This window comes from Porites lutea, chromosome 8, assembly GCF_958299795.1.
Source record: "Porites lutea chromosome 8, jaPorLute2.1, whole genome shotgun sequence".
Lineage (NCBI taxonomy): Eukaryota > Metazoa > Cnidaria > Anthozoa > Scleractinia > Poritidae > Porites > Porites lutea.
The window spans coordinates 10923937-10950568 of record NC_133208.1 but is presented as its reverse complement, the minus strand read 5'-3'; the positions used below and the strand labels follow the sequence as shown (position 1 = coordinate 10950568).

Sequence of the window (26632 nt, the reverse complement as noted above, 5' to 3'; positions counted from 1 at the left end):
TTATGATGCTTACCATGTGCTTGTCCATTTTCCAACTCTTTAAGTCTCAGTATAGAGTAGCCTGTGTACAGACGCGCCCCTTCCCTCACAAAAAAATCAAAATTAAATAAACACCTCAACCCTCAAATGAACACTTATGTTTTTCTTTTTCTGGGCAATTTAATACACACCAGATATTTTTAATCGTCGCTAGGGGAGACCAAGGTTTTCACTAGCGACGAAGTCGGAGTCGGAGTCGTAATCAGAAGCGCAGAGCCCATGATTTAGTGAAAACAGCGTTCCGATTCCGCTTACGACTCCGTCGCTAACGTTCTGCTTATGATCTAGTGAAAACCAGATTGTCGGAGTCGGAAGCAGAAGCCGGAAAACGAAACCAATCACAAAGCGTTGGAACGTGTATTGTGATTGGTTTTATTCTTCTGCTTCTGCTTCCAACTCCGACAATCTAGTTTTCACTAGATCATAAGCGTAACGTAAGCGACGGAGTCGTAAGCGGAGTCGAAAGAAATGGAAACGTTCTGATTCTTCTGACCCCCAATTCCGTCGCCCTTATGACTTCGCTTACGACTCCGATTTTTGATTTTCACTTGAGTTTACGACTCTGCTTCCGTCGCTGGTGAAAACCAGCCTTTTTTTTAGGGCTCGCACATGTCGGTGAGTGGTTTCACTTTATACCTGAGCTACGCGCGGAGGAAAGCGGTAACGCTCTTTTAAAAAGTAATTCATTAGCTAGGGACAACATACGTCCTCCAAAACAACACTGCGCAGCGTCGCCACGCAGTGTTTGAAAGGCTTATTACATTCTACGAAACGAAACGAAATATATTGAGAAGGAAGGAAAAAATGCTTATTATCCTAAACACATTTTAAGGTGTTTCGATACAGTTTTTCGGAGACGATACCGATGTGTTTCAATCACCTTAAAAGTAATTTTATCCTTGTCCGATTCTCACCAGTTATTGACTATGAATTATGCAGTTTTCACTTAAATCGATATCACTATGACAACAATAAGCAAAAAACTTTGAAATCGATAAAATTCGAATATATAAATCCGATACATTTTAGTATGAATATTTTATTGCATATTTTTGAATGTAAAGCATCGATGTACTAGCCATGGATAGGCCTTTCCAGATTCTGCTCGGCAACTTATTAGCAACTTTTAGGATTTTGAGCAACTTTTTTGTCAGAGAGCAACTTCTAGCAACTTTTCGGAAAACTAGCACGTTTTTGGTAACTTTTGGGCTATTTTCAAACCAAAATGCTGAATAACCCCTTTTTTTTAATAAACAAGTTAAAATTCTCTTGGTTAAAATTCTTAACATCTTTCTAGCAAAACTCATATTTTTACCCTTTGAGTGGGTATCATGTGGACGTGGTAATTACTTACAAGAATTGGTTTTGGGTAGCCTCAACCTCGTTCCCAGGGCTTTTCCCTTCTCGTGGGGGGCGCCCCCCACGAGAAGGGAAAAGCCCTGGGAACAAGGTTGGGGTAGCCTGTGGACGTGTTGGACGTGGACTGTGTGTAAACAAAATGGCGGACGCCACGTTGTTTTCCAGATTGTTACACCTACTGTCTAACGTTTTGTAACTAGCCACTTAGATTCAACTAAAGGTTGCCTAATTTGTTGTAACTAGTTACTTAGTTGTACCTTAATGTTGATTACAAAGCAATTGTTATTAAAATTAGACATGCTGTCTTAAAAATATTCGAGCAACTTTACAAAATTTTTCAGCAACTTTTGAGCAACTTTTTGGCATATTTCTTAGCAACTTTTTAGCTTTTTCGGAGCAGAATCTGGAAAGGCCTACCCATGGAGGTATTTATGGTGGGCATTAATTTGCAAGAATTATCATAACGTCAAAACAGTGAATGTCGTAACACGTATTTTTGGCCGGTTTGTAGGTTTGTGGGTTCCTCTTGAAATTTCAAAGTGTTACAGTAAATCAATCTTAATGAAAGTTTTATATTAGACATGATTATAGCGGGGCTCCCTCGCGCGAGAAGCGCGCGTGGGACAGAGCCCCATACTCATAGAATATGGTCAACCTCTTTTCGTTTGGTTGTCACGTGACTGACCGAGCGTACGTACTCACGCGTCTACGGATTGTACGGGTAGGGTAGGGGAGACTATTAAAAGGAAGGGAGGGGTGTCTCACGTGTGTCTTGGCAAATCCAAATCTTTTATATTGGCCATTCACAATATGGTCAATTGACAGCTGTCAAAACGGGGTAACCACTGACCAGTATCACATTACTATATCGAGGGCTCATGTGTCAACTCATCAAGGTGACGTGATTTATTTGGAAGCTGTCCGCTGGCCAGTTGTTTTACTAGATCGCAATCAATGTTTAATCTCATACTTTCTAGCTAGTTTGAGGGCACAGAAAAACTGATAATTCACACATCCATTCGACATCAATGTTGTGATCAATTGACAGCTGTCAAAACAGGGTATCCGCTGACCAGTATCACTTGACCGTATCGCGGGCTCAGGTGTTGACCCATCGAGGTCAAGTATTTTTTGAAGTTATCCGCTGACAAGTTACTATTTTTCAAATGATCGCAGGCTCAAGTTTGATTTTTTTAAAATTCATAAGAAATATGTTGTGTTTTATATGTGCTGCAAAATTAAAATTTTGATTTCAAACTGACCTCGCAAGCTAAAATTCAGCCAGTTTTTACAGGCAGGGAAGACATGCCAGTTGCTTTTGACTTTGCTCACCATGGTCACGTGTTGGTCACGCTCTACGTCCATTTATGCAGCATCTTGAATCTTGTTTACTTTGACAGCTGAAGCTGACAGAGTTTTGTGTCAACTTGTGATGTTTTGAACTGTCTTTTTCCACTGGATGCACAAAATGAAATTCAGCTGCTATCAGGAGTCTTCTGTTATTCATGGCTAGTTGGTTTTTGGTGGAGAAATTAATACATCACTTGTCAAAGTCGGAAATCCGATTTCGGATGGCATCGTTTTCGTTTTCAAGGGTTGAAAAGTCTGAAGCGATACTGGCCTTACTTGATCCCTTTCAGGAGCTGCATCTCGAATGGTAAGCCTCAGTAATTATTTTGTTTGATGTTTGTTTTTTATGTCTAATTTAATGAAGTCGAGCGTAGTTTATGCGGCTATGTAGTTTATGCACGTTTGTAGGATTTGAGACAATTTGATCTGACCAAGAATCAGGTTTGATATAAGCTTACAGAACTTTCAAAAGCCTTTAGACATTTTCTCACCGCAAATAGAAAGAAAACGTTCCAAAGAACATTTAGTTATAATTCTGGCTGTAAAAGAAAGCTTTGAGCGATTTTCTTGCCTCTAGTTTATCTTTGAAAAAAGTACATACCAGGAAGCCGGCTTAAAACATAAACTTAAGCCTTAAGCTTGAAGACTCAGGATTTTTAGAGACACTTTAATACTTGTCTTCGTGAATGAAAAATGTTGTCTCTGTACATGTTTCACCGAATTATATTTCTTTTATCGATTGTTGGTAGTCTCTCTTGTAATTGTAATCGCTGTGCTGTTTGTTTTCAGTCGTTTAGTGAACATCGCTTGCACTGATAATGCCGCGCGTATCAAACGCTTTTAAAGATTACATATCGATAAAACCATTAAATAAAAAATAAACATAATAATTTCTTTATTATGTTGGAGCTTAACCCTAGTATGTTCGTTCAAACATTCGCTACAGCTCGCACTGCAAAAGTGAGAACCGGCTGGCCGTATATGTGATTTTGGAAATTTTTTTAACGGTTTAGCTAAAAGCCCACGCATGTTTCGATCGTCCTAAATGTTGAATGAGTGCAATTTGTGTTGCAAAATTGTGAAATACTGCATTCTTTCCGAGGTCTGTATGATAAAAACAGTACCTCATAGTACTGTTTCAAACAGATGTGATGTATAAATGGTATAAGAGGTTCGTTTACACGCACCCAGATTTGCTGGCAAGATTTTGTAAAGTAAACTTGTCGAACGCAAAAAAATTCGGCCTGATTTTTTTTCCAGGCCTAATTAATCTTACGGTGATCAAGAGCCATTAGGGAGCTTAAGCAAAGACGTTTTTGAGCGATGCACGTCAACCGGAAGTGAGGACTTCTCCCTTTTTATCTTCCTTGGCGCTAACAAATTTGTATTGCTAAGTTTCTTTTCTCTTATTAAGACGATTTACCCGAGAGTTTGAACCAAACCACTGCCCAGTGATTGAAAAAGTCCACTTCCGGTTGACGTCCATCGCTCAAAAACACCGTTGCTTAAGCTCCCTAATATGGCTCTTAAATGTGATCGAAGATGATTGCTATTTTTTGAGTGTATGAGGCTATCAACTCGATATAATTTGTTCACTATTGGCCTGTTTGCAAAGTTAACTAAATTGTGGAATACAAGTTTATTGTTTGATTTAAATTATAAATATATTGACGAGAGCCTCGCTTTTAGCCCTGGCTAAATCTATATATTATACATCATGAAGTGTGATGCTATAGTATGCTGATGATGAAGGTATCACAGATGATAATTATAATCATGCCAAAGATGTTTGGAATATTTTCAATCTCAGATCAGTGGGTGAGTATCATGATCTATACCTCATGTCTGACATACTACTGCTGGGAGATGTATTTGAGAACTTTCGGAAGACATACTTTTGTATTACAAATTAAATCCCTGTCATTACTTCACATCCCCTGGATCATCATGGGATGCCATGCTAAAGATGACAGATATACAACTGGAACTCATGACAGGCAGTAACATGTTACAGTTTATCGAGAAAGGTATGCGTGGTGGCATCTCATATATCGCTAATAGATATGGACGAGCCAGCAACAAATATATGTCTGACTATGATCCAAGTAAACCATCCAAGTATATTTGTCATGTATCTTGATGCCAATAAACTATATGGCTGAGCGATGTTACAGTGTCTACCAACAGAAGGATTCAAATGGCTGAGTGAAAAGAAGGTACAGCAGATCAATCTAGCAATGTATACAAACAACAGTGCAAGGGTTTGATATTGATATTAGAGGTCGATCTAGAATAACCGAGCTCACTACATAAACTGCATAATGATCATCCACTTGCCGCAGAAAAATTAAAAGTCACTGAGGAAATGCTGTCACGTTATTGGGTAACTATTAGAAAGAAATACAAGATCTCCATTGGACAAGTAAAGAAACTAATCCCAACAATGAGCAGCAAAGAAAGATATGTACTCCACTACAGAAATCTGCAACTGTATTTGGATCTGAGATTTAAACTAAAGAAGATGCATTGCGTATTGGAATTCCACATTTTGCCATGGCTAAAACAGTACATTGATTTCAAGACACAAAAACGAATGAATGCTAAGAACTCATTTGAAAAAGACTTCTTTAAACTAATGAACAACTCTGTGTTTAGTAAAACGATGGAGAGTATCAGAAAGAGATGTGAGCCTAGTGACTGATGAAAACAAATTTTCCAAGCTAGCTTCTAAACCTATGTATGTAACTAGGAAGATCCTCAATGAGAACTTAGTGGCAGTCCATAAGATAAGAGACTATGTTATCATGTGTATCCTAGATCTAACCAAGACACGTATGTATGACTTCCAATATAATTATATCAAAAAGAAATATAAAAGCAGAGCCAAGTTTCTGTTCACTGATACAGATTCATTGATGTATGAGATCAAAGCTAAAGATATTGTGTAGCAAGATTTCTGGACAGACAGAGAAGTTTGATAACAGTGATTACTCTAAGCACAGTCAATACTTTGATCCAACCAATAAGAAAGTCATAGGTAAGTTTAAGGATAAAGCTGTAGGCATTCCTGTAACAGAGTTCATTAGGCTGAGAAGTAAGATGTATTCCTATGTAAAAGACAATGATAAGAATGAAAAGACAGCAAATGGAATTAAGAAGTATCTCATCAAAAAGATCACACACCAAGACTACGAAGATACCTTACAGAATAATAAACAAATATATCATAGCATGAAAACAATCCGTAGTGTAAGATAAGATATCACTGTCATGCTTTGATGACAAAAGATATATTCATGCAAATGGCCAAACCAGTTACGCGTATGGCCACTACAAAATAAACAATTGGAGTTATGTACCGCAGCGACGGGTAAAAGAGTTGGCGGGGGGGCGGGGGGGGGGGGGGGGCGCTGACGGGCTTGAAAACAGGGGAAAGTGTTGCGGTACCCTTAACTCCTATACTACTATCACGGTATACGAGCTATTACACCATGCTCTCCGAATATGGTAACCGTACGCGTCTGAACAAAATAAAAAACAAGCTAACAATCGGTTGTTCTTACAAATAAAGTCGGGAAGAATTCTCGATATTTTGTGGGCGCTTTTTATAACGACGACAACGAGGCGGGAGTTAGCTATAATCATCTCGTATCTAACGCGCACTCGTGGAATAATAAATATACAGCTATTTCGAGAAAGGTTGTCGGAAAAAGTACACGCGACAATGCTGAAAGGTATCGTGGGTAGTACTGAGTTCACAGTTCTTCAATGAAATTTGAAAGAATGGCACGAGAGGCCTTGTACGTATGTTTGCGAGTACTAAAGGAAAGCAAGAAAAGTATTTTCGCTAGGCACAATGTCAGGAACAGTGTATTGATCATATCCCATTACCCTTCGTGATTATTGCGTGCACAGTTTTTCCGACAACCTTTCTCGAAATAGCTGTATATGACTTGATCAAATACGTTCCCTACATAGCTTGTTTGATGATTAAATGGTCTGAAATCAACGTCTACAAATCATCCTGTCTGGTGTACTGTCAAGCGCTGGGAACATTTACCTTGAAAAAGCAATGGTCTATTACAGCACACATTTGATGATGAAGTGTCAACATTAGCGACGTTGACCTTATATGGGAATCTGTCTAATTGGGCAAGAAACAAGTATCCATTGTCCGCAATAACGGGTGTGCGTGTTAAGTGGGTTGAATTTAGAGAATTTGTAAGGGCTGACAAGGAAAACTGCCCGTCATGACGAAGTGTCTGTTTTAAGAGGGTGTCCGTGAAGCGGGGTTCCACTTTGCCAGAAATTGCAGCCAAAACTGAATATCAGCAAGATTTCTAACTGGGCGTACAATGCACTTAAGCACTTTTTTAGTAAACTAGTTATCACCACTAAAATCGCATTATTTCATACTATTATCGTAGAACGATAGTTTTTCTCAAAGTTTCGTAGACATCGCGTGAAAACCGGAAAAAATAAAAAAGAAAAGCTCACATACAGTTCGTCTTAGTTCAACGTACCTGTAACAACAACGGAACTACCTTAACTACACTTAAAAAACGTTGAGCTAGTGCTCTAAATTTCCTACTTCTAAAATGGCCTATGCTGTAATCGATTCAACCGAATGCTTTTCTCTAGTACAAGACAGTAAAATTGTACCATTGCCATCAAGTAAAACTGAAATTACGACAGGCAAGCAAATCTTCAGCAATTGCAACTTCTAAAAATAATGTACACAGGAAAGTAAGTTAAAATGTTTATTGGGAGCCTTCAACTTAAACAGTACAATCACAAAACCTTATTCTCTCCACATTTCGTGAAAGCTAAATGCAGTAACATTAAATTCTGTTCTTACCGACAAGTCAATAAAATACCGGCAATTTGCCACTTTCACATTACCCGTAATACAACTACTGTTGACCACAAAATGTGTAGTACCCAGGAGGAAACTGAAACAATTTTTTGTCTTTTTTGGCTAATGGAGGCGGGGGTGGAAGGTGTATTACGGGCAATGTGGAAAAGGCCAATGATTGATAACACACTCGAGAAAGGTCATCCTTCTACTATTGGAGCAAATGGGCCATTTGCACGATGACGTCATTTACTACCACGACCAGAATCCCTTAGGGTTTTCCTTTCTTGTACAAATTACAGCTTTTGTCATTTGAATCTCGCTTGGATATGAAAAGAAAAACGAAAAAGATTCTGGTCATAGTAGTAAAATGACGCCATCGTGTAAATGGCCTATTTTAACAGTGTGTTATAAAAAGTTAAACACGAGCGGCTTACGTCACGCGCCTTTCCCTTTTCCGAGGAGAGAAAAATAGCCTAATTTGTTTGGAAAACATAAGCCTTTTATTACCCCAGAAACAACTTTCTAAAATTAGGAAGCAGTGAAATTAATAGCTTCAAAGGAATATATTAGCCAGTGAGCTATAACGATTTTGTAGACATCTGAAAGTCTATAAAAAATTCTTCATAAACGATTGACGCTCTACTTAAACATGCAAGGGTGTTCAAATTCACTGCTGTATCTACTCCTCTAGGCAATGCGTTACGTTCACATGAAGGTCTACTATTTTAAAAGTTCCCTTTGTGTATCAATAACAAATTTGAAAAAACTATAGATCCCATGAATGGAAACTCACTTATTTGAAATCGAAGTCAACAAATCATCAAGAAAGAGCTGAGAGGACAAAATTTTTCATTAAAATCTGTGCAAATTTAGCGGGCACTATGGTATGCATAAATCAAATAACATTATAAACATGGTAATGCAAGTATTTACAATGTAGTAATTTTGAAAAAAGTACAGATCTGCGATCAGCTCCTGGACAGCTAATTAGAACATATTCGGGATAAATCGTTTTAACCCATTAAATGTATTTACATTTGTACAGCTAATAAAGAGTTTAATTCTGCGTTATAATAAATACAGTAAAACTCACAATAAAGGCTAAAAAATATCTCAGAAGCTCCAAGACAAGAAAACTTTAAATCTAGCTTGAACCGGGGTTAGGCTTAGTCATCTTTCCAGGGTACGAGGCTAATAGTAGTTCTAAGAGTAATAAGAGTTTGTTTTGACATAGAAACAGATCTCAAAATAAATACGCTCTTTTAACTACAAAAAACCTGAAACGAAGTAAAAATATCAAAACTTCGTGTAAAGAGATTTGAACGCGATACATCAACTGCTTTCAAGATGCCTCTTAACAGGATACCTTATAACAAAAGACTTTTGCAGCAATCCTTTTTTATGGTTTTTACACTCAACACGAATTCAGAGAGTGGTGAAATTGAAAAGTCTGTTTAAATACTAAAAGTAAGTGTTGACTAAAAATGGAACATTCTAACATCGCGAAAATTGATGTGTTGCAAAACATTCGTTATGAGGTATTTTAAAGGAAGAACCGGCATTTTTACACGGTGACTAGAAATACCTTCCTCCTCCTGGGGGAAACTCTCATATGAAGGATATGTGATGTCATCACTCCTCATATTTCCCTCTTTATGGCTCTTTTTATATTTCAAAAATGAAACTGAAAATTATCAACTGGTGAAATAAAAGATCGTCATTGTTGTCGTTCGATTATCTGGACTATTTATCTTTTTACAGATAATCGTAAACTGCGATCGGGCGCTCTTCTTTTTTCCGAGGGAGCGCGAAATTCGGCAGACAGGAGAGGAGAAAAAATGGAAAAAGGTCCGCCTGCCCGATCGCAGGTTAAGATAATCTAGGTTCTTCAGTTTAGTAATAGCTCTTTCGTCCCTGGCTGCCTAAAATAGTAATCTATCTAACAGAAATTGTTACTTAAGACTTGAAAATCTCCTCAATCTACTGCACTCTTTGTCATGGCCACCTCTCATGAGAAGTTACTTGATTAAAAAACAAAATTACAAAGATACATGTATTTCCAAAGACTAGAAACCTTCTGTAATTAAAGAGGCCACAAAAATATATACAATGTAATTTTTAAACGTTTTAAAGATTGGATAAAGATGAAATGTCTTTTATACAACAACTAACATTCATAACTGAGTTGCTTATTTTGCTTAAATCTACAGTGCAATGAAGCTCCTCCTAATTTGGGGGATCACAAAGTTAATATTGGAAGCGTACACATGTATGTAAATGTCGAGAATGTAGTAAAATAAAATACTTTCCTAACGAAGCAGCAAGCCCCCCTTGGGCGGTTCAGCTTAACAGACGACATTAAAGCTTTCTCCCTTTGAAATTTTTATGTCCCCAAATGGTTTTTTCTGTTCTATTTCAACATTTCCTTCCTTGCTGAGCAATAAACAACTGTAAAATTTGTATGCCGCTTGCTTTCTGCTACTCTTGTGAACCAAGTTTCCAAAATTAACAACATTTTTTTTCTGGAATTCTCTCTTTAAAGTGTGAAGTAGCTGTTGAGTGCGCTTTGTCCACCGTCTGTTTTCTAACTGTTCACTTGTATCAGAGCTTTGTTGCTCATAATTTCCTTCGGAAGCTGTTGATTCTGGTTGCAGCTCAATTTCTTCCACTTCATCTTTGTTGGTTGGGTAAATATCTTCAAATTCCCCGGCTAAAAATGGTTCTTCTTCTTCCACGGGACGTTCATATTCATCAATAGCCTGGTCAATTGGCTCCCCGGGGACAACAGTTAAATTGGTCTCCTCATTGGCAAAAGAAACTTTTGACTGATTATTACTTCGTTCAAAAACACCAGACACCTCCTCTTCCTCTCTTGGCAATTCTGGTTCTTCATCAACATCCATTTTTTCCTCTGTCTCAACATTTTCGCTGTTCACAACCTTTGTAAGATTAACTCTAAAAGCATCAATAACGGGCGATGCAAAGGCCTCAACATTTGGCAAGGCAAAAAGCTTTTCAGCAGTTGAGACGCTTTTGAGCTTCATTCTTTGTTTTGTGGGAGGAGCAAGAGTTGCAGGCTTCACAATGTCTGAACTGTCAGCAAGTTGAGACTTGATGGATTCTGTGGCTAAAATTTTTTCCTCATCAACCACTAGCTTTCTCTTCCGCCTGCTCCGTTTCTTTTTTTGAACAACTTCCACTGGCTCAAGAACAAATGCCTCTGCTTCATTGTGTAGCAATGTGGTTTCATTGGCAGTCTCATTCACACCTGTTGAATTGACAAGTTAGTCCGTTTGGATATTAAGTAAAAATAATTTTACCACAAGCAGTTCTCGGAATTAAAACATCTTTTAAAGTAAATAAGGTACATACATACACATATACAAAGGCTTGATTTTATCTTCCTATCAATAATTTATATTTACAAATAAGATAATATGCTCTTTCTTCGAGCTGTGTATTATATTTAAATCCCAGTATGAATAAAATAATAAATAAAAATTATAGAGCATTTATTATTATGTACATTGTTATTACAAAACATATAAAAGAGAAAACATAGAAAAAATTTTAACTTGCTGGCAGGATTCTTTAAAGGCATTCATAGTGTTCTGAATTTTTTTGTTTGAGAGGGAAGGCTGTTCCAAAGCATAGCACCTTGGTAGTGAAAACTACATTTCCCTACAACAGGAAGTGGCCTTGGAGAAAATAAATAGAGAGGAGAAGTGTGACATCTTGTTACCATGGTAGCAAAATTTCTGGATCACAACAATAGGGAGCTTAGCAACGATAACGGCGGCGGCAATGAGAACAGCAAAAAAGAAATAAATTTATATTAGCAAAACAACAACTTTGCACATGCATCATGCTTTTTTGTTCATTTCTTTGCCATTGTTACACGACTGCGACATGAAAACTCCTAATTTCATGCGCCCACTTTATAAAGAAGGTGAACACAACACAAGTTTTCTTTTTCTGTTTCTAAACTTAATTATAGTACTTTCGGAATCAACCACAGAAAATTTCACCAACATTTGACAAATTAAATGAAATTGAATAAGATCAATGAATTTTAAGTGTGAATTCACTTTTTCAGTGATGTTTTCAGTTTGTTGTCATCCAGAAATTTTGTTACCATGGCAACATGACGTAACGACTTCTCCTCTCTATTGTAAGCCCAAGTCCTTAGATTGTGGGAATCAATTTGTCATGTAGTTTTGAAAATGCAATGGAGGCAAGCTGAGAAGAGAACAGTTACAGCATGCAAAGAAAGTAGTGTCTGATAGCTAACGGCCAGTGGATTTTTCTATCAGGCTAGTGAATTCTGTTTTAACTTGCCCGACAGGCAAGTGATATTTTTTGAGGAATTCAAATAACAGAAGAACTGTGAAATCAATTCTGCTAGTCAAAAGTTTTTGGGGCTAGTTGAAATGATGTCTGGGCTAGTAAATGCTAGTTTCAGCTTGCCTGAATGGCAAGCTGTAAAAATGATTTTCTTTGCACCCCGATTTACAACCTACAGTAAGCTCCAGCTGTATTATTTAAATAGTAAATAAGGTTAATATATATGAAACAGTGCTTACAGTAAGCACAAACTGCCAACCAAAAGTGTTGGCTACTAAGCGAGCAAAGAAAGTAGTGTCCGCTAGCCCGGGGCTAATGAATTTTGCTATCGGGCTAGTGAATTCTGTTTTTAACTTGCCCGATGGGCAAATGATGTTTTTTTTAGGAATTTGAATAAAAGAACAACTGTGAAATCAATTCTGCTAGTCAAAAAGTTTTGGGGCTAGTTGAAATGATGTCTGGGCTTGTAAATGCTAGCTTGAGCTTGCCCGAATGGCAAGCTTTAAAAATAATTTTCTTTGCACCCTGCTACTGCACTCAGAGGAGATGGTCACTTTCCCCCCTAAACTGAGCTAATAAAGAAAGATTATTCCAATCCTTGTTGAACTATTGTGAAAAAATAGCTCATATGTCCGTGGTTTGAGTGTATGTATCATTGTGGCTTTGTTTATTCAGATGACTGTTGCAGGGGCCAATAAGGTTGAAGGTACTATGAGTTGATGCTTAGGAACCAATGAGATTTTGGCATCTAAACATGACATTGCTAAAGGTCAAACAAGGGCACTTTGAGACCTCCATCTTGATTCTTCACAAGTTTTTCGTGTTTTATTACGACTAAAGGTGTTTAGCCTGAATTTCATCCAGTTCCTTTGAGTCGTTATTACTCCCTCAGTAATGTCTGAATCGACCGGCCGTTAATGCCATCCAGTGACATCACTCACTACCCAAAAACCGGGTAGTGATTTTGATTGGTTGATTGTCTAAACATTTGCATAATTATGTATAATATGTAATTGTATTACATTCCAGTGACGTCACTACTCCTTGACCTTTGCTTTAATTCATGCAAAAAGTAAAACACAATTTTCAAGTGGCAAACCGAGAAATATCAGTTGGAAATGTCTGCATGATACAGAATTGCTTTATTTTTTTTTTATCGTAATGCATGTTTAGCATTCAAACTATCAACTGTATGCAGTACAACTCTGAACTGATTGTACTGAATTCTATATTCAAACTCGGTCGCAATCACGCAATGAAATAAACACACACATGGAAGACTTAGTTCAAAAACACAGTGATTTGCCTAATTGAAAAGAAGCTTCTTGGTTCTTAATGAAGAAAAAAACAAGGAAACAAGAAAGAAAAGCTAACAGAATCATTACACTTGACGGTGAAAATAGCAAGAAAGTTGAATTAAAACATTGATCTAAGAAAACTTCACATAAACAAAATCACCGGCCGCCAAAACCACAATGCGGCTCTAAATGAAAAATCTACTGACTCTCCACAATGATTCTTCATTTGCAGTTCACTTTAGCATTTCAGTTTCGAGACAAGGGCAATTTTGCTGTTTAAGATGATTAAGCTTATCGAAATGTTTAAGCTACATGAAAGAATGCCAGGGATGCGATCTGCTGAATATCAAGCAACAATCCTACTAAAATTTTTCATACAAATGTAATTATACATAATTATGCGAATGTTTAGACAATAAATCAATCAAAATCACTACCTGGTTTTTGAGTAGTGAGTGATGTCACTGGATGGCATTAACGGCAGGTGGATTCAGACGTTACTGAGGGAATAATAATGACTCGAAGTAATCGGATGAATTCAAACGCTGAGTACAGTTATGCAGCTGTTTAAGGGTTCATATTTTAGTGTCAATACTGCTTCAATAGATTTCTGACCTAATTCGGCTATTGCAGATGGTACAACGCACGTACTTCGTATTTATGAGCTCTGTTTCACCTGCTTCAAGGTAGTGTATAAAAGATCATATATCTTCAAAGATCTTCCAAAGAAACAATAATTGATATTTGAATAAAGACTTTAAATTGGAAGTATATGGCCTATAACTTGTGGTTTTAGAAGTCTGAAAGGCAGCTTATTTTGTTTGACAGCTGTACTGAGTAAGTTAATCCTGCAAACAAGCTTTATTCCCTCGCTTTCAAAGTTTAACAAACCTTTTTCGTTCTGGCAAAAAAAAACACGTGAATTAAGCGAATAACATGATACGTGCTTGCTGCTTAAGAGTCATTACAGTTATTGAAGTGTATTTTATTTAGTAAAGATGCATAACTTTATAAAACAATAGTGTTAGGGAATAAAATTGGAAGAAGTTGGTTGACAAAAAAATTAGATATTGTTTTATTGAGTGAAATAACATGATATGAATAGAAATATATATCAGCAGTTTGATAATTTTGTTGGAAGTAAATAAATGTTAAACTTTCATCCTTAACATTGCATTAAGCATAATTTAATAGCAGACGTTGTAAAGCTGAGGTGATTTCTTAAAATCATTTGAGCAAATCTTCTGGTAAAGAATTCATGTTCTTTTACGTTTGAATTGTAAAAGGAAAAAGTCCAACTTCTTCACTTGCAAATTGTGTGCATAAGATATTTTTATAATCCTGCTTACTCGATTACTGTGTGATAACTCAAATTCCCTCATGTACGGACCACAGAAGGGGCAAAGTCCGACACTTTCACATGCAAACTGTGTGACTGTACGTCTCATGCAGACTGGCTTTACACAGTAATACTGGTAATAGTAATTTGAACGTCTGAAGACCTCTTTAGTTTTGTAACTGGTGCCTTACATGTAAGTAAAGGCTCTTTTCTTTTAAGAAACAATAACTTATAACACTTTTAGAATCAAGTCGTCAGAATAGACATGACAACCTCATTAATAATGATGATGCAACCATCTACAACAATGATGAAAATCATAACTTTTCTTAGCTATTCGGTATTCGACTAGCCCTATTATCTTAAGAAACCATGAAACCTTGAAACCTTCGAGTCTTCCCTCTAAGCAACGTTTGGTGAGTTCATATTCACAGTACTTTAACAATTTGTTTATTTTCCTCCAGATGTCCCAAGGAAAGACAAATAAAAATGAATGTACCGGTATAGTATGAGGATCAACTGACCTGTGCGCAGTGGTTCAGGGTTTCATAAATGTATAGAGATACCCAATTTTGCACAAAAAGTAGTCTTAACTTAGGATTAAAACAGTAGATTGTCCATATGGTTGCACTAAAGCATTAAAAATAGTTTATGCATGTTAAACATGGCTATGTTTGATACAGTTGGTAAGGTTACTTCACTCAAATCAACTGGCAACCTCCAATTATCCAAGTGAAAACCCTACAATAAACTATACCACATACATCTTATTGCAGGTAAAATTATCTGATTATTCTGTTTAGTTGTGAGTACATAGAGAACCTCACATGTGTATGTACACATTTCATTTCTCCGGCCTCTGATGTCTGATGACGAAGATGGCAAGAAGAAGCTACGCAATGGGATAAAGACCACCTCACGACATTAGAAGCAAGGATGACAATGACGGCAGTGAAAATGTCAGTAAAAAAATGAATTTGCGTTCTTTCAAACTTAATCGCGTCTATTTGGACCTGCTCAATATGTCAAATGCCGGCGACTTTTCCTGGAGTTGAATTCTTAAGGATTTTATTTAGGTTCAAAAGGAGGAAGGAAAATTCATCGTCACATGTCCACGTCCTCCATAAAAATGGCAAATTAGTAATCGTGCAGTGGACGTCAAAGAAATGTACTAAAAAGCATGATGCAAGTGCAGAGCTGTTATTTTGATCATTAAACCTATTATTTTGAAGTCCTCCTAGTTGCTTAAGCTCCCTAATGCTGTGGAAAAGGTAAAGGCCTACCTGGTTCTTGAACAGGTTCTGTCACAGGACTCTCCTTGTCTTCAATTAACTTTGTATCCACGGGCTCAAGAGTAACATCTGCTACACCAACTGTGGTTGGTAGATCATCAAAACCAGGTACAAGAGCATCTCCTCCAAGTTCATCTCCAAATCCATCAGCGAGAAAATCTACACCTTCGCCTCCAAACCCATCATCTCTTAAAGGTTCATCAAGTGCTATGTCTAGCCAAGATAAAAAAGAAATAAAAGTTCATTGCTGATCAATACCAATGGTGAACTGGATAGAAACAAACACTTTTTCATACCATTGAGCCAATGCACCACTGCTAGCCACCAAATTATAGTTACATGCAGCTTGTTTCAAATCATATATATAAATAAGGAAAAGGAAAATTCAAGCTCTCTCTCTCTCTCTAAAACCCCATTTACACGTGCTAAAAAAATCAGCAGGGCATGCCAAATCTTTGGCAGCGTGCCTCGTTTACCCGTGCCGAGACTACCTCCAGGAGGTAGTGTCGGCACCCCTAAAATTTTGAGCCCCGGTGCCACATTACATTTGGGACCGATACGTTTACACGTCGAAAATTGGGAGTGCCATGCTGATTTTTTAGCACGTGTAAATGGGGTTTAAAAGAGGCTTTCAAAAATTGGATGAACTGCATGTAGCATAAAAACATATTCACCATGATGATAATAAAAATAATAAAACTAACATAAATTTAACTTATTATTTACTTGCCCATCAGGGAAGCAAAGGAAAGATTCCACAAGCCGGGCTACAAAAAAAATACTAGCTTAAGGCCATCAAATATATGTACCAGGACTGTTATAAAGTTTTGAAGCAGCAGTGGCAAATGAAGATTCACCCGTAACATCTCACAAAAATTTATAGTGCCACCTTTAGCTTTCCACTTTGATCACCTGTAACATCAAGTGAGCTAAGTCTTAACAGGTGTTAAGGGTTACGGCCCTTAATGACAGCTCTGTGTATGGAGTGGGTTGGTGCAGAAAGGTCACCTGCCTCTATGTCAAATTTATGGTTTAAAATGTGGTCATGTTTATTTAAGAAATTTAAGTAGTGGTCACTTACATGAGAGTTTTGAAACAGTATTTGACTGAGAAACAAAGTGGTTATTTACAAAGTGGTTGCTTACGAGAAGTAGTCGCTATGAGAGTGTTTAAGAGTCAAGTATTCACTGTTGAGTAAAAAGGATAATATGATACGATGATATATCATTTCATGACCTGTAAACACACTTGGGCTCTTTTATTTTAATCATTTAACATTTGTATAATATTACCTCTCCTGGATAGAGCACAAAATTTCTAACAGCTATAATGACAATGGTGCTTGCTTCTATTGCAACAATGATCTGACATACATCAGCAAAGAAATAATATATAACATTTTGGCTAAATCGATAAGGAGTATTTAATTCCAAACAGCAGTGATCAAACAGACCCCAATGGTACTAATAAGTTTGAAAAATGCATTGCATAGTTTTACTATTGCATGAAAGAATACAACCAAGACTAAATTAAACATTTTACCTAGCTTGCTTCTCTCCAAAGTTGAATCCATGATTGTCTTTGGTTGTGCATCCTCAATAGTGCTTAACTTGGATATGTCATTTGCCTGATAAAGGGGCTCTTCCAAAGCAGATCCTGCTCTGGCCAACTCTGGCTCAATTTCTCCTTCAAACATGTCTCCAAACCCATCATCACCAATGAAGTTGCTGGTGATTATGTCTTCCTTCATTGTGATTTCCTCAATTCGACCTTGATTTAAAGTGAATTGGGCATGAATTTCAACTTCACTGTAAGACAAGAAAGAAATTACCTTAATTAGGATTACTTCATAAACTCATTAGTAATTCATAAGCCAATCACCTATCAAATGGTCAATAATAGATCATGTGCAGTGACTTTATATTGATAAAACCTCTCCTTATTAGTATATGGTGTTTTATCAGATATAAAGTCACTGCACGTGACTTATGAATATGTTAAACTCATCACCAATAGATGAGCTTGGGCGTTGGTGCCTACAAAAATGGTGGAGCCGGGCAATGCTTTAGCATGAGGAGGAGGTATCCATGGCAACCCTGCGAGCGGCCCCCACCAGGCACTGTAACACCGAACAAATCGGTGGAATACTTACCGACCAATACTTACTGGCCCATACCTCAAGAGGGAGGGAGGGATGGGAAAAAACCAAAGCACAAAATGCCGGCAATCAACTGTGTGTATAAGTCACGAGGTGCCCCTGCTAAAGGCATCGGGCCACCTCTAGTGTAGCTGTGGAAACTGCTGACCAGCATTGGTTTGAGGTTAACTTTGTCTAAATAACATTTAGCCACTTTTAAAATTATCAGCACAGCAACTGACACAACAAATGGGGGGTGAATATTTAATGTTTTTTTCAAAATTACACATGTAGTAAATTTACTATTGCACAAAATTAAACTTTGTTCTTTCACAAATTTAATCAGCCAAAAGTTCAGTGACTCAGCGGTTATATTGGCTAAAGCGGTGTCCAAGCATTGCAGTCAAGCCTTGTCAGTTGTGAAGACACAAGGCTGGAGTAGTGGATTTTTGTTTTCCTACCATTTGGCCATTCCAGAAAGAAAGACTACTTTTTCATTGCACGTGTTGACTTTGGGATAGCATTTTTGATTCACTTTCTCTTTTCCTCGGAAGTTTTAGGCTTCTGAAAAGCTCTAGAACAAGACGCCATGTCCTCTTCGGTTAGTGTCATTTGTAGAAGAAAAGTTCTAAACCTGTGTGAGATTTAATTTTCTTCCATGCCTAATTCATACTTAATATTTTTTCGTCTGCTAATTCCTGACATTCACAAAAGCATTCTTGTTATCAACTCCACTGAGACATGCTTTTCCAGAAATGTCTTTGAAGACGTTCAATAAACTTGCAGCACCTGTTCTATCGGGTCTAAAATCACTTGCCTTCAGCTCATGATTTTAAACCCAATAAAACACTGTTGCTCGTTTATTAAACATGACATAATTCCAGTGCACTCCAAATCATAAATTCTGAATCCACTCCTTGAAAATGGTGTATTGCTGATTTACTGAATAAGTGCAATCAACTTTGGTTGTAACAAAAAATGCCAAAGCTGTTGAAAGCTTGTCACCTCCAAGGAAAGATAAGGCAACACCAACAGAAAACCTTGAAGGAATCAAAGCCTCTTCAGTATTATCAGTCATCCAAAAGTAAACGTGATATTTATGTTTAAAGACCAGAGTAAATAACAGGCCCCACTTGGTCAAAAGGTAAATAAAGCAATCCACTAGATAGTTATTTATCAGGTGGTTAGCATTATCCAGTACAGGCAAGGTTGTCACTAATAATAAAATATTTACAGAATGTATGTAGGCACAAGGGTTGTCAGAAAGTTATGAAGTAGACGGCTGAGTTGTCAAAGTAAGTGGCCAGTCTGGGGATATTTTATTTAAAAAACACCATTCATAAAGAAATGCTAAGCAGAGTAGCCAGCCGATACTAACCAAGTAGGTGGCGATTTTTGCTGGCAGCCGGCTACTTTTGACAACCTTGGGGCTAAAAAAAAACTTCAATTCCAGATAGTCCTGTGGAAAGTAGCTTTCACATTTTGCTTGCTTGGGGCCATTCCTTGTTTGTTTTAATAAATGATTAAGTTATATGATGATTTGCCCGGACCCTTACCTATTGAACGAGCGGTGCTTAGATACCTTACATAAGCAACCCTGAATTGTCCCAATATAGAAAGCTTTTCGTTGTTTGAGAGTTTCTCAGCAGTTCCTTCAATCTTTCGATGTCAAAATGAACTTATTTTGTTGTAGTCTCAATTGTATTCAAGGAGTTTAATAAAATCCACGCACCAATTCTTCAAATTCAAGGAGTTTTCAAGGACCAAGCAGTTTTTCAAAGAATATTTTAGGCCTGTGTGAGCCATCGCAGATAGCATCTCAACTTTACTCAACCTCATTCTTCTTGAGGCTTTGTAGATTATAAAAAGACAACTCAAATGGCCATGGAATGAAGCAGTTATGCAGACTACTAGAGTTTTACCCATTCCTACCAAGAAATTTTGCCAAAAATTGCAGTCTGAATTTAGTCAAGCTGTTTACCGGCTAATTGCCTTCCAACAATAAGCAAAACTACTCAAAAAATTATTTTTTACAAGTCAAGCACAACAGTTACACTAGCCTTTGTTATTATTGTATATCTGGTCTGTTTGACCAAACTATTCAGATTAATGCTTGATTCAAAAGAAATCTTCCCCCCAACACAAGTTGAGCATTTTAGTTACATATCATGTATCTTTGAAGTGTCACAAGCAGAATGTGATTCCATGCGGGTGTTTACAATAATTGTGCGTGAATGGGTCAATACCTAGAATCTGCCTTTTTTGCAGGAAAAACAAACAAATATTAAAAATAGCAACAACAAAAAAACAAGAGAAACTTACTTGAGTTCAGGCAATGGCATATCAAGGTCTGTAAAAACCTCTGGCATAGTAACAGCAGCAAATGCAAGCTCTCTGCCCTCTTCAGGAAGGTCTACCACTCCTGGACGAAAAGCCATTTTAATTTTGACAAACGCCTCAGTGCAATCAGCTAACAGGTACTTTGTCTTTCGGGAGTAAATTCTCACAACTCCAAGAAGAAGATGGCCTGACGTTCGCAAGGCAAGCTTGACTTTTGGTGAGATGATACTCTCAACAGAAGAAGGGAGATCTGTCTCAGAAACTAAAGCCTTGCTCAGCTTTCGCTCCCAATGAGCTGCCAGCCATACCCTGGCCAAAGGGGCTTTCTTAGCCAAGATAAATTGATGATAAAACATGGTGGTGGTTATGAAGTGCTAAAAATGGATTTCTGCCTAAAAGGGACAAAACCAACAGGTCAAATCTAACATATAAAACAGTCTTGATGATGAAAACCTTAGTACATTCTATCTGAACCTGTACTACAGAGAAAAATCTTTCTCAGATGAGTTATCTGTCTGAGAAAGGTAATTCATCTACATTAAATCCAGTGTTTAGATGAGTTATTGACCAGAATTTTTTGTTTCCAAGTGATTTGTGTGAGATGGATAATCCATCTCTTACTTTATATCTGGACAGAAGACAAAGACAGATTTATGCTAAGTTTATAGACATGAGGGGGACAGGTACCTATTGCTTTGTAAGGTTTCTTATGATTAAGTGTACAGAATAACTTTTAGTCCCCAATAAACTTTTTTTCTTTTTTGCTCATCTCAACATCTTAGTTTTCTCTGTTGGAGTTAAAAAGAAAGAGAAGCTGGTACAATGAAATTCACATCTATTGCTGCCAGTTATATCATACACTTTGTAAACCAGAACAATCCTCTGGTCTGTTTTTCTGCTGATTTCTTTCTCTTTACAGAAGCAATTCTTTTCAATTTTGAATGAAAATCTTCTTCGATCTTCATAGTTCAGAGCTCCTCATTGCATTTCAATGCTGACACTATGTAACGAATTTCCAGGAAGTGCATCACGCTTAGCAACATAGTCACATATCAAAATGCAAGGGGGCTATAGAGAGGTTATTTAGCATTTTTTTGGCTTCCACAAACCTTTTACACAGTGGTGATTCAAAATGGCAGGCGAGAATGTCTGTCATTCCTGTTTCATCGTAAAACAGTTGATTTTCAGAAGAAAATAAGCTTTTTTACACTGAAAAAGCATTAATTATTGTGTGACCAATTTACCTTGACTTACGAGAACCGGTTGTTTGGGGGAAAGGATGATAATTTCTTTTTGAAATTAGGCTAATACACCAAGAGCATAATAACGAAGAGATATGCGTTTGACCAAAGGTTAGACTGACATGCATGTCAGCTGAGTTATTGATGTCAAAAAGTGGATCAAATTACAAAATAGCAAATTGTGCCATACAATGTAGATTATTTGGCGCTGAGTTGTGATGGAACACAGGATTATTAAAAGTGATGCACTAAATGTGCAAAATTTGTCTGTGCAGGTACCTTAAAGGGATACTCTATACCTAAAAACATTTTTTGCACAGAGTTTTTAGGGCACATGACCATAACATACTGTAGAAAGGAGAATCTTTTCAGTGTGTCTGAAGAGATTGTGGAGTCCGAGGATAGTTCTTTCCTTCTTCTTGTCCTTTAACCCTTTAAGTCCCAATGGTGACCAACATTTATTTTCTCCCAACGATATCCATACCTTTTTAAGAGATAAGGTTATGAGAATTCATAAAATGATCACTAAAGAGAATATGTTTTGATCTTTTATCAAATTCTCTCAACTAATTCTTTAAGGAAATGTATAAAGATCAGTTAGGAGAATTTGTATGTGGATACTGGGGCTTAAAGGGTTAAGTCCCAATAGTGACCAACATCAATTTTCTCCTAATGATATCCGTACAATGTCAAGAGATTAGATTATGAGAATTAATAAAATGATCACCTAAGAGAAAATGCTTTGTTTTTTTGTCAAATTCTCTCAACTCATCCTTTAAGGAAATATATAGAGATCAGTTTGGAGAATTTGTATGTGGATATAAAGTATAAATGACAATTCGAGTTTATCAGAGTGTGAGGGAGTACAGACTTATTTGTTTCAGTCGTATGACAGCGAGTTTACTAAACTTAGATACTGACTCGACAAGCGACAGTCCGATGTGGACCAACCCAAGCGATAGCAAAATACATATCGGTATAAAAGCAAATATGCTGCATTGCAAATTCTGTTTATTAATGATTGATGGTATTACACTTCCGATAAAATAAAAAAGTGCTCTTCTGATGGAGTGCAAATATTTTCTTTGAGCATTGTTTCGATCTAAAGCTATGTTATAAGTGTGTAAGCCGTGTACGCGAACAAGACAATTTTCCATGGAAATTTAGTAATTTCATGTTACGAACATATGCTTGTATAAAAGTTTGCAGTCCTGCCATCTTGTGCTGTTTGCTGCATTAGGGGTCACTTCCCTCCCCTAAACAATGAACATGACTTTGTGTTAAGGGATTTCGCTTAGCAGACGAGTAATGAGAACACAGACTACACAGAATTTTAACATGTAGTCGCCATATAAAGCAAAAGCAATGAATATAATTTTATTATGGTGATTGGCCTTTATCGTGAGTATCCTGAGATGTTGTGGCGATATTCGTTTCCCACCTTAGCTTTTTAGTTTCTGGCGGCCCATGTTTAAAAATCGTTGGAACAGCATCAACTTTTATTATTGGTTGCATCTTTATGCCTAAGAACTAAGCTATCGCTGTTCGTGCTTCAAAGCAGTCTTCCATAAAATGAGCACTGCAAAGTCTAGTTGAATTCATAGGCTTGGTAAAGTCAGATCAATTGTTTTTCACGGCATTCATCCAAAGCCTGGCATATCGGGAATAATCAGAGCAATGACAAAGATTAACTCTGTTTTCGCGAGTATAGGACATCCACCACAGCGACGCAGCAATGTGGCATTAGAACAAACTATCAACCACAAAATCCTTTATTGACTGTTTAAAACAGACCAGAAACTTAGAGGTCATGTTGTAAAGTCTTGCAACCAGGATCTTCAACCTTGCTATGTCAATTCCGGTTTCTAGCTGTAGCGCAAAATTTGAATTGCGTGACGAAAAACTTTCCTCATTTTCTGTCAAATACAGGAGGACTGGACATTTTATTTTCACAAAATCTTTTAATAAGGCCATAAGCCATCTTTTTGTAAAAATACTATTTTGGGTATGGAGTATCTCTTTAAATGAGAAAATAGAGGGTCTGTGAACAGGCTTCCATTAGACAACTTTGTTTAGAGTAAATACCAGTATTCATATAATAAACAAATGTCTAGTTGTTTTCCCTGTATTGGTCAGATGTATTAATTTTGTCAGCATTATCTAAAGTTTTGTTATGAACAAAGGTGAAATGCACTTTATTTTTGAGGGAAGTCCTCCATGATTTCACTGCTTTTAAATCCTGTTCCGATTAGAAAGGTGGCAAATATTTTTTGTCCATTCTGACATGCAAAAAATGAGTATTCTTAGAAAAGCAAACAGAATTAACTCAAACCAGCAATTCTTACTAATAAGTACAATTTGGGCAATTTAGGCTTGACAGGATAGCCTCGAGGAACCCACATTTTAACATTTGCTCACTTGCATGTGTGTCACTTTTGTACGTGTTCAAACAGGTAGTCATACAAAGCAGCTATGTCAGTGGGTTAAAAATAATAGCAAGCTTAAGCCTAATAATCATCTAGTTTTTGTATTTGGACTCGATAAATCGTTGGAATCGAGTGCACAAAATGTGGAACCTAAAAATTATCAACCCGTAAACAAGTGAAATATCGCCTTTTTTAATTATTTCAATTTCAGATTGATTAGAAATTGTTTATGTTTGACAAAGTTTACGTTCCACTGAAACAGAACCAAGATCATATTTAGGAAAGACGCCTTCTAAATAATTTTGGATTTCGTTGTTTCATTTGTAACAACTATTAGCTGTAATAACCCCAAATTTTTCATTCAAAACCATAAAATGTAACAGCAAAAATCCGTTGATTTGAAATCGTGAAGCTATTGTCATTTGTCACGAGCAAGAAGCTAAGACGTTGACTTTTTCTCTTAGCAGTCGAAAGACACAGTTGGCGACGCATTCAGTATTGAGCCCTTGAGTTAAATAAACACGGGAGAGTGTGTAGCATAGAAAACTTAGATGTGGAGTACGTTATTCGGACGAAAAGCGATATAAACGGTGCTTTTTGGTCCTTATAGTGTAAGCCAAATTTACAAGTTAACGCGTTTTTTCGAGGACAAAATTTTTCTTTTTACCACCAAAAAACAGTTCCAAACGACGAACATTAAAGTAATGCAAACAAGTAACTACCTGTGAAAGCAACATAACGTTGAAACAAGCCTATGCTTACATTCACGAACGACAAATGAAGCGAAGAAAACGACGCTACAGACTCAAGTAGTATTGTGTTACTTTTCTTGTAAAGCGCGTAAATTTGAAACGCTGGAGAGGTACTAAAACTGCAAATACATACAAAAGATACACATAGATAACTTCTACAAACTATTATGTTTGCAACTTACCAGTTTAAAGTCAAAATATACTCGAAAAAGAACCATAAAAACGCGTTATTCTTCCTTATTACAATTCAAAATGGCAGCCTTCATTCGAATGTTCAACGAATTCCCGCCTAAATTTGCACATCACGTGACTTTTTACACGGCTACCAAGGCGCTTTGACTTCCAGGCTTCCCGCCAATTTTTTCCCGCTCGTTTGCCGGATCGTTGGCCGTGGCGGAGGGTAACGGTGACTGGTTATCTGAGTGTGGAGGACGAATTTTTCCTGATAGTCTCAGATTCCACCGATTTGTTACAAAAAACATGTGCTAAGCAGCTGGAGTATTGGAACCGAGCAAAAACAATCGCTTCGCCTCCTACTATCCCATGAAGGCATGAATTGTTCCTCACATGGATCGAACGTAGGACTATCGTAGAAGTCTGGAACGAGTAGGGAAATACTGAACTCTTGCGATATTCCCGGACCGTAAACTTCAGCGTAAGGGGTCTTTCATCCTCGGAGACCCAGGGGCAGTCAGTCGGGCCGGGAGAAAAGGCGCGATGAAAGTTTTCAAACACAGGCGGAAGAGCCCCTGGGTACCGACTCTCACCGGACCATTTCCAAACGGTCAAGTGAATGCTGGCTCCTGATTGGGCACAAAAAATGCTTTGTATTATTGTGCCCAATCGGCGAACAGCATCTCCTGAGTTCTTCTCATGAGTTCGTATTATCTCGCCACAGTTGCCGACTTCATTTACCAAGCTTGTGCGTACAAGGGAAACTTTCTTTTTTTTACTTTCCTAACCAAAAACGAAGGAACTACCGATGAGTCGAAAAACGTTTCGGATGCTATCAGCAGGAACAATTCATTTTGCACTGAGAAAATTCTGTTTCTGACGGATCACAATGTATCGTAAATAATAGAAAGTTTAAGATGCGGCGGCGACGAGAAAGTAAAAAAGCAATAGCTTGACAAGGCAAAACAACAACTTTGCATGGGCATCACACATTTTGTACATTTCTTTGCCGTCACTGCACGACTACCACGTGAAAATGCCTAATTTCAGGTTTTGTGAAGGACGTAAAGAAGCAATGACAAAATTTTCTTTCTCTTTATGAACTTGGATATGGTTGATAGAAAATCAGCTCCAGAGGAGTTCGTTTGCATTTGACGAAGTAAGCGAGTTGGGATAATCACGATAGAGACTGGAAAAATGTGAATTCACTTTTCATGCGACATTTTCGTGGCTGTCAGCGTTCGTGGCATCTTAAAGTCCTTAATATTTATGTAGGCGTGATCGATGCAACCGTGAATACATGTTGTAAGCTCAAGCTTGTATTTTTGGAAAAGCGTCCTTAGTTTTTGGGTAGACAGTGGTACTCTTTACACTAGAGCCTAAACAAGCTATTAAAGAAATATTTCAAGACAAGTAAATTTTAATTACTTCAAGTAAAATAAAGCTTCACACACAACCAATACTTTTGTACTTCAGGTTAGCTAAGGCTATTTTCCCACTCATCATAATTAAGATTGATTGACATGCTTCGCCTTTCTCAAAGCTCAAGAAACCCCAAGTAACCGCAAGCCAGCTAAGTCGGTTTTAAGGATGGTTTTCAAGTTGCTTGAAAATTTCTTGAATCGTTTCAACTTTCCTACTTTAATGAGATGCAAAGTTAAGTTACTTGAGAGAGGCCTTCAC

General features: G+C 37.3%; 1 protein-coding gene across 1 annotated transcript; it reads right to left on the bottom strand.

Moving 5' to 3' along the window:
* Positions 1-7495: 7495 nt before the first annotated feature.
* Positions 7496-25080, bottom strand: LOC140946015 (double-strand-break repair protein rad21 homolog). Its single transcript, XM_073395080.1, has 5 exons — positions 24958-25080; positions 20339-20748; positions 17422-17687; positions 15871-16092; positions 7496-10874 (listed from the first exon to the last, which is right to left on the bottom strand). Exons 2-5 carry the CDS (start codon positions 20710-20712, stop codon positions 9952-9954), a joined length of 1785 nt encoding a protein of 594 aa, XP_073251181.1. The 5' UTR covers positions 20713-20748; positions 24958-25080; the 3' UTR covers positions 7496-9951.
* Positions 25081-26632: the final 1552 nt, after the last annotated feature.